General features: G+C 39.3%; 1 protein-coding gene across 1 annotated transcript in view; it reads right to left on the reverse strand.

Moving 5' to 3' along the window:
* The window catches only part of LOC112509027 (phosphopantothenoylcysteine decarboxylase subunit VHS3-like), a 26268-nt gene extending 19962 nt beyond the window's left edge, over positions 1 to 6306 (reverse strand). Inside the window, exon 1 of the mRNA XM_025113893.1 lies at positions 5998 to 6306. Within this exon, the coding sequence (XP_024969661.1) occupies positions 5998 to 6306 (309 nt within the window). The remainder of the gene's footprint in view (positions 1 to 5997) is intronic.
* Between the last annotated feature and the right edge of the window lie 3466 nt (positions 6307 to 9772).

Raw genomic sequence — 9772 nt, forward strand, 5'->3', positions numbered from 1 at the left:
TTTAGCAATTTCTTAAATTCTTCCCAAGAAAGCTGGTTAGCCGCTTCTCGGCCTCTAGTTTGCACTTATGTATTCCACCAGGTAAGTCCCCTTCATTGCAACAGACACACCGCATACTCTACTTTATTTCCTTCAGTACACTTACTAATGTGAAGAACAGACTCCATGCTTTCTAGCCATGATAATAATCCTACTGCTCCTTCAGTTCCATTGAATTCTTTCGGGTTGCAAGACCTATAGGATTTATAAGTGCATTCCCTAGCCGTCCTCGGCTCTGGATTATTTGGTTGGTTTGCATTCATGCTAGCAGCCACTTGACTGACTATGTTGGGGAGTGCTTCCAGAAGTTGTTCTGATACAAGTCGTGCAATCTTGGGATTTTCTCTCCTTGGCGGCATCTTCTAAGCCTAAGTCAAAAGGGAATTCGTCATTTTATGGCATAATAAGGGTTGTAGCTTTCAGGCGTTTAAATGATGCCAAGAGTGTTCATCGCATGGATATTATTCAAGCATTTACACAATCAGAATAAATTAATCTTATGCACACCATAACTTGACATAAATAAGCGTTTCCTAAAAAGACATTATGCATTCAAAGATGTTCACAGTCACACCAAATAGGATAGTGTGTTTCTACGTAAAAGAGTGGGCATCCTACCACTAATCCTTCTTCTAGAACAACATCCATCCTATAACTATTCCCAAAATTACCATCACCATTCCACTAACTACCATCCACCTGTACAACCTCCTTATTTCCCGCCTTGCTGCAGCGACGGCGTCCGTGTTCCTCAACATGCGCTGATGGTGTGCTTCCATCACATCATACAGGTTGTTCAGGATGTGGTGGTGGTATCCCAGCCGGATCTGGTGCACTTGCGTATCAGATGCAATTCTCCTTACCCATTCTCTTTCAGCCGGATTCATGCCCTTGGTGCAGGACGCAGGTAACCCGGTCACCAGTTGTGTTATCCTGCTCCCCAATTGTGGTCGGGATATCTCTCCTATGACTCTAACAGAGTCCTTAAATGCCACACGTTGCGGCAGTGGAATGCTCTTCCTTGGCGTGACTCTGATCCTCGAGCCATGATAGGTTCGTGGTGGAACATCGGGTGCTGGCTCCGATGGGGGTAGGAAGGATGCTTGTGGAGAAGCAGATGCTCCACTGGTCGCAATGTCCTGCTCATATGGGTCTATCTCTTCATTATGGGCTAATTTTATTCTAGAGTGGCCAACCACGTAACCGGATTCATCGACTGAGTATTCACTAGAATCGGATGACGCCATAGTTGTCTGCGACATTAATAACCTTAATTACTAAATACGCCATCTATAAATACTTAGAGTTATAGCCAAAGCTTCTAAACAAGGCTAAGAGTGGAAATCAAACTAGACTCTCAAATATAAAGTCCCTAATTGTACTACCAGAGCCTCTGGTTCCATGACCAGAGCCTCTGGTCTCATGACCAGAGCATTTGGTTCAATTAAAATCCTTAGGAAAGGATTTCTCATCCATCGATCCTCTTGCAAACCAATGAAATTCTATTCTATCAATCGCTGGTTCAACATCCATCCTCTTAGGAAAGGATTTCTCGTCCATCGATCCTCTGGTTCCTCATAATGCACTTACCAGAGCTTCTGGTTACAAAACTAGAGCCTCTGGTTCCTCATAATGCTTTTACCAGAGCTTCTAGTTACAAGACCAGAGCCTCTGGTTCAACTTTCATACTTTGAAAAGCACTAAGTAACCTATCCATCGATCTCTGGTCTCCTTCTCATCAATGCTTCTGGTGCATCCATGAACTCAAGCAAATTTATGGAGTTCCTATTCCTTTGCCTCTAGTCCTTCTAACTAGAGCTTCTAGTACCACATACACACTTAAAATTTTTATAGAATTTCTATCCCATCGCCTCCGGTTCTTCTAACCATAGCTTTTGGTCCAACATGGACACTTAACAAAATAAGGGTTTTTCTACCCATCATCTCTGGTCCTTCTAGGGCAATGGATATTCATAGAGAGTATAACACATAAAATCATGCTTTTCATATCAATTTCTTTACGGAAGCATATCTCTAGTAAAACCGATTAAGTTCTTTTTATTATATGTAAGTTAAACACAGGTGATCAGGCTTTGTTTAATCGACATATAATAATGTGGCCCGCTTTAAAATCATATAATTCCAGATTTCTTAAAAATCCAATTTGAATTTTTTTGGTTATAGTCGATGGTTTTTAAGGAAAACCAGCATTCTCTATAACTGAAGCTCTGATACCAAATCTGTCACACCCCGCTAAAGCGGAAACACGAGATGTAACAGGCAAGCGAGTCACAACAACAATTAATAAATAACACTTTTCAATTTTTCAAAATAAAATGAGTTTAACATCATAACCAAATTTTTGACAAATACTTCTTTTACAAAAGCTTCCATTGCGAACTTAATCAGTTTTTCCACATGTATGCTCCCAAAATACTTCATTTCTTACTTGTTACCTGAAAAACATGGAACAAAAATCGAGTCAACTACAAAGAGTTGGTGAGTTCACGGGTTTTCACATGCATAAAATAATTTAATGCATAAACCAAATATTTGCAAACATATGTGAATCTTTTGCACTTAATAAATGTAAATCTTTCACGATGTAAAAACTTGAGACGCTACTGAGCCTTACCTGACCAACTTGCCCCATTATTTTACGAACGACCATAAGTAGCCCGTACACTTACTTAGGTCCCACAGTTCGTAGATGTACTAATTCAGCGGTGGTCCAAATTCCGCATGATTAGACAAGAAAACATAGGTAGAGTGCACCCCTTTTTGGGTGGGACTGTCAACACAATAGCGGCTATCCACAATACCACGGCCCAGGGACGTGCCCGAGTTAACAAGTAGCGTTTACGGACGGGGACTTATTTGGAAAATATACTCCCAAGCACATCAATTTAGCATTTATTTCAAAGTGCAATAACAGTCAATATTTAATGACATAATAAACTTGACTAAGCAGTTCTTTAGTCCATTGGTTATAAACAAAGCTTGACTAAGCAGTTCTTTAGTCCAAAGGTTTCAAACAAGTAATAGTTTGCTTAATCTCATGCTTTTCCCCCAAAACAATAATCAAAGCATTAAAAGTAGGGCCGTGAGAACTCACAGGTTTGATAATGAATATCCAAAAAATGAAGGTTGAAGCTTTCAACGACTGCCCTGACTTCCTAAATAAACAAACATCCCACATTCAGATCTCCTATGAGCTCTAGACGAAAATAGAGTCAAGTTGCACCCTATGTAATGCCATCAGATTTTAGGAAATAAAGTTGATATTTTATTAATAAACTAATAACAGTCCAAAACAAAAGAAATCAAAATCTTTCTCAAAAGCTGATTTTTGGACACATTATAAATTCTGTTCCAAATATTTTTGGGTTCCTCGAAACTCTAAAAATAGGAACCTTCCAAAAGTCATTTTATGTCCAACTTGTCACATTATTTACAATAATGACATCGGCCGACTAATCCAATTATCAAGAAATTTTAGTGGGTTCTAAATTCCTCATCATTACTCTTTAACCTTGAGTTACACAGCCCCCGAAACAGATTGCATGCTCACTGAGTGGCAGTCATTTGGGGCCGAACTCATCATTTTCCAAAGGTAATCATCATTTTCAAGCTAGCAAAATAAATTTAAATCTCCAGAGAAGAATTTTTCTCGATTCCATTGAGTTTTCGAAGAAAATAGGATAGATTAAAGATGCATGCAAGATTTAACACTTCAAAACATAGCTTTACATGCTTAAACTTCACATGCAATGGGTTTCCCTTCCCTACTTTGGAGTTCAAGGGACATGGATCATAGATTATTATCCTCCTTGAAAACATTTTCATGTTTTCGATGAATAATCTCCCCTCTTTGGTCTCCAGAAAAATTCTACTGTATGGCCGAGATGTGGAAGAAAGAAGATACAGTCTCATGATATTTTACAAAAATAAAATAACTTGAATCGTACCTCTTTCTTATGTTCTTGAAGGATCTTCAAGATTGAGAGAGAGAAAGTTTCTAAAGACTTGCTTGAAGGTAGATTCGGCTGGAGAGTGATTGAACTTAGAGAGAGTTTAGAGAGAGATGAACAATTTCAGGTTGGTAATAAAGAAAATGAGAGTTTTCAAAAGATGAGGGGTATTTATACAAGGATTTTAATGAAATAAATGGGTTGGTCTCTAAAGGCCCAAACTAAATAAAACTTCTATTTTTCTTGATAAGAATAAGCCCACTAAAATATTTACCCAACATAAATAAAATGACATTAATAAACCCAAAACTCCATCTTTTGATAAATCAAGCGGACATTCAAATGAGACTTTTGTCTTTTAATTTTTAAAAGTTTATAATATCAACTTTGTTTTATTTGGAACGTTTCTAAAATATTTGGCATTACATTAGTTAACTTTATCACTTGCCTGCTGAGGCGGATCTTCCAAGCTAAGAATTATAGGTATTAAGTCAGATGTACTCTAACCACCATGACTAGATCCTAATAAATTTATAATTCTAAATATAGGATTTATAATAAAATGCTAACCTGAAACTCCGAAATTACAGAATGTCACATTATTACGTATAAGTTGTACACTGAAAGAAAAGACATAGAAAAATAAGACTTACAATGAAAGATAAAATTTACTAGACATAAATTTATAACTAATCTAAGTCATTGAAGTTGATGTAACCAGGTACTTCTTCTCCAAGCATCTTTCGATGTAGAAATTCTTTTCTGATCCTCCGGTTTATCATTTCACCATAAACATAATTGTCCAAGCAAAATATCTTAGATAATCAAGATGCTCTATAGGACAAAGATTAATCTCAGACACTCTCTGAAAGTTATGTTCGCCTTGATAGTCAAGGAATATAAATACAAACTCAAGCTTTATATGCACTGTGTTGGGTATGTAAGGGCCCTTCGCTGACAAAGAGAGGTTCAACATAGAGATGTCTGGCTTCTTCGAATCCTTTAGGACTTCATCCAGGGAGAACTTTGTTTCATGTTCGTTCCTCAGAGTTGGTTCATCGTTAGGATCTAAAGGTTTTCTTTTTCCACCTTTCTTCAATGTCGGCTTAGTAGGTACATCAACAAATTTGGACATCTTCTTGATCAGCTCGATGAGGATGTCTTCAATTATTGGCTTGTGCCTTGACTTTGACCGCTGAATGGCTTGGCAGATTTCCAACCATTCATTGTAGCCGTGTTGTCCAAGGTAGGAAGAATACTCTGTGACAACTTCAAGGTTGTCTCTAGTGATTAGCATGGAGATGAGAAGTCCACCATCTTTCATTCGTCCATTGATTATGACATTTGAGATATGGTGAGGAATTATTCTCTTATTTAGACGATTTTGCCACCATTTTCTGTCTCGATCGTTTAGCTTCATTGTCTTTTCACGTTCAGCTTCTGCAATTGAAAGCAACTTAACTTGCGCCTTGACAACGTTCACCATCTTTTTAGACGATTTCTTTAGAAGAACTTGAGCAACAAGAGATTTAGCCAACTTTAGGTTGTCCTCAGTCTGTTGTCATTGAAGATTGAGTTCTTCCTCAACCTTGAGTGCTTCGAGTCTTTCAGCTTCAGTAAGGAAGTCAAACTCACCACAATTAGAGGTATGGAGAGGAATTATTACTCTTGTTTGGTCGAGTGACTCCTTAAGCTGAGTCATCTGCTGGTCGCTAGGAACACTGGAGGTTGGCTTTTCAGGTACCCATTCCTCTAGTTGACCACATGTAGTACAAGGGATAGAAGAAGAGAGTTGACAAAAGGAAGTGACTATTGCAAACGTAGAGGATTCAGTATCTTGAGGCATGACATGTTTGAAGAGAATTTTGAGATTTCCTTCTTCAGCAACACCTTTGTCTTTTGAGCTGGTGTTCTGGTTCTTTATGGAAGTCTCCTTCTCTTTTTCTTTCTCTTTCTCCCCATGGGATGAAGAATCCTTGAGAGAGACTATTTTCAGAGTGCTGGCAGGTTTGTGGTATTGAATCGTGAAGTCGTCATCATCGTCGTCATCATCATCACCACCACCGAGATCCTTTCCAGCGTTGGGAAGTGATGGAGAATCATCGTCATCTTTGTCTTCATCATATTTACCTTCACCTTTCTCATCACCATCATCAGCTGCAGGGGTGATAGGAAGGTCCTCATCATGAGCTTCAGCATCAGCTCTGACGATGTCATCAACAACCTCAGCTTCAGCTTCAGCTTCAGCTTCATGGGTAGTGATGGCATCGTCAACAACCTTTAGTTTTTTGATCATCAGCTTTAGCTTTAGTTGTAGGGACAACATCAACAACAATAAAGTCTTTCTCTCCTTCTTTGTCATCAACATGACTAGAGAAGAGGTTGTCAAAACTCAGTGCTATTATGTTCATTCGCTGTCAAACACGCTCAGCGATCTAGCTTGAAAAAGACCGACTTTGAGAGCCTGATCTAGCGAGAGGCGATCCATTACTGTAAAGGAGGGTGTAGAAACTGGTACTGGACGTTGAAGAAGCTCCAGTATCTTCTGCAACAACTCACCATTCTTGGCAAGCTGAGCATTCACTTCAGTGGATTTGGTATTGAGAGCAAAGATTGCCTCTGTGTTGGTGCGTACAACGGCTTGCACCGCAGAAAGTTGTTCCTTCACATCATTGACGTCAGATTTGACAGCTGAGAGGTCAGAGGAAACATCATCCCTAAGAGGCATGCCTTTATGGACTTTATCCATTTTGATTAAGACAATCTCTACGGCCGAGAGTATCAACTTCACGTCATCAGTCGTGTCATATTCTTCTTCCATGGCTGGCATTCCTTCATCGCAAGGACCTGAAAAAGAAGATGGTTGAGCATAAGATAGCTCAGAGTTAGAAGAAATGAAAGGGTAAGTTGGAATATTACCTGAGGGTTCATCAACATCATTTGAAGAATTGATGCTGGCTCTCTCTAGGTGGCCTTCGAGAGGATAGGCTTCCATTGACTGAGGTGGTTCAAAAGAAGCAACCTCAGGTCCTGTGGTGGGTGCTTCATCATCAGCGAGGACAATCACTGATGATTCAGGATCGTGTGTCGTGACCAAAGAAGGAAGAGAGGAGAAGATGGCTGAGAATGGTGGAAGTGGGTGTTCAGCAATGGCTATGCTGATATTCAGACCTTCAGTGATTTGGGTCACTGAGGCGGTTGGGATAGGAGCCACATGTATGACAGTGACTGCAGAAATCACTAAAGAGATTGGAAGAAATAAAGCTAAAGGTGCGTCGGGGTTAAGGCTGGTTTCAATTGTTGGAACCTTTTGAGAGGTAACATCCAGAGATGTGGTTATCCTCTTTTTGGCTTTCTTGGCCCTCGATGGAGAACCAAGAGTGGTTTGTGATGATCTTTTGGAAGAGAGGGATGTGGTGGTTGGGATAGAATTTGGGGGGTTTTTCTTAGTCTTTACCACCTGAGCAAGGGAGGAAGGACATACCGGCACAGTTGGAGAACATGAAGAAGTATATGCAGGCACAGTCACAAGGGAGGAGAGTGCAACGTCTTCAGCTTCCAGCTTATGATCCAAGATTTTGGATCCAAGCTTGTAGATGGGCAGGTTGCCTTCAATGGAGTACTTGTTGCTAAATATTTTAGCAAACACCATGGATAAGAACCTCGTGTAGGGTACTACCTTCTCCCTCTGGCGCTTGTTCAGCTTCAGCCCCAGATCTTCAAAGATCACGTCAGCAGAGTTGATTGGCCTTTGGCGAATGACAGAGACGCCAATGTTCAAAGCAAATCTAAACGCTTGATCTTTTCCACCAGTTTTGCCTCCCATACATTGGATGAAATGGGTAAACAAAAACTACCATACTGCAGACATGTGGTTCTTCTCAAATTTTGAAAGCAACTTGAAGAGATCGTTGGAATCCTTCTTTATTAGCTAGGCGTAGCCAATATCATCCAAGTAGGAGATGATATCTTCAGTGGAAGTTTCACTAGCATAGGGACACTTTGGTAGATGGAGAGCGGTCCTTAGTATGGCGACGCCGAAAGTGACAAACATCCTGTTAACGGTGAAGGAGATTTTCTCTACCTATTTACCAGTCTTGTCAGTATTGTGAACTACTTCAGTAGTAAGGCAGAATTACTGAAGAACTTCCTTCACCATGATAGATTCATGGGAGATTGCGAAGGAGATAGGAGAGTTCTTGAGGAATGTAGCAGCTTTCTCGTAATAGAATTTGTTGGTCGGAATGTCTAACAACGCCACATGATTATTGGGTTTGTCTTAATCGTCAATCGAGAAGTTCACGTTCTTGGCAGACATTTTTAAATAACAAATCTGTTAGAAATCCATGATATAGTTGTGAGCTATTAAGTTTTGAAACAATAAAACTTCTTTTGAAAAATACTTAAGGAAAATATTAGGGTTTTTCAAGAAGAGTAAGTTTATAGAAACTTTAGATTATAACCATGTAAGAGAATGTGTTAATAATCTTTATGTTGGTCATTTAAGAGAACAAGATTTTAAGTAACCTAACATTAGTTTATTAGAAAACGAACATATCAAACAAAAAGAAGAGTTATCAACCTATGAAACTTAGAAGAAGAAGGAGAACCTGTGAGACTTAGAAGAAGAAGGAGAAAGAGAATATAAAATAGACGGTCTTTCAATAGTTGGAAGGCTTTACTCTGGTCTTTTCCTCATTCATACTTAACACCTTTTCTTGTTGACTTAGTCAATGGTGCAATAATAATTGAGAAGTGTTGAATGAATTTCTCATAATATCTTGCCAAACCCAAGAAACTACGAATCTCGGTAGGGGTTCCGGTACCTCCCATTTTTCAATAGCCTCGATTTTTTAGGATCTACTTTTACCCCTGCCTCAGAAACAACATGACCTAAGAATGGAACTTCCCTCGACTAGAACTCACACTTGGACAACTTGCCATATAATTTCTATTTCTTCAGAAGTTTGAAAATTAAACAGAGATGTCCGGCATGCTTCGCTTTGGATCTTGAGTATATAAGAATATCGTCAATAAATACCATAACAAAATTATCAAGATATTCATTACATACCCGGTTCATTAAATCCATCAATGCCGTTGGAGCATTTGTTAGACTGAACGGCATGACCAAGAACTCATGATGTTCTATCTGGTTTGGAACTCTATTTTGGCAATGTCTTCGTCTGTTAAAATGTTTATTTGAAAAGTATAAGTAACAATCCTCTTGCTCTAGTTAAGAGGACATAGTCTAGAAAGCTATCTAGAACCACGAGCTCGGATATAGAGATGATACTCGGATACATAGATCGTTGCTAAGAGGAAAGAAGATCGAAGACTGCACCGTCAAAAACTAAGGATTTGATACAGAGCCCGACTCAAGACACAGAGTATCTACACTATACATGCAGATCCTCTAGGTCTCCTACTCCCCTTGTGCGTGAAGGTTCCACGGGCGCGTCTTGTAAGTGTTCCAGTCTTAGGCTGACATGTTTCCAATAACGGTTATTCCAATCAGACACGTGGAGGCAGATGATTCGTGGACGTGTTGACTTCTCATATTTCCCAAACTGTGGAAGATTCCTTTTCTAGAAATGTCTATAAAAAGGTAATTCCTCTAAGGATATCATTTACCAATCTTGAAAAGAAGAAGACGCGCTCCTTTTCTGTTTATAGGGATATTTTAGCACTTCTGAGAAATTAGCTAGTTGGGAGATATTTTGCACACACACATGTGCGTGTTATTAGTGTTCTTGTTTATT

The sequence above is a fragment of the Cynara cardunculus genome (genome assembly GCF_001531365.2).
Source record: "Cynara cardunculus var. scolymus isolate 2C chromosome LG 3, CcrdV1, whole genome shotgun sequence".
NCBI lineage: Eukaryota > Viridiplantae > Streptophyta > Magnoliopsida > Asterales > Asteraceae > Cynara > Cynara cardunculus.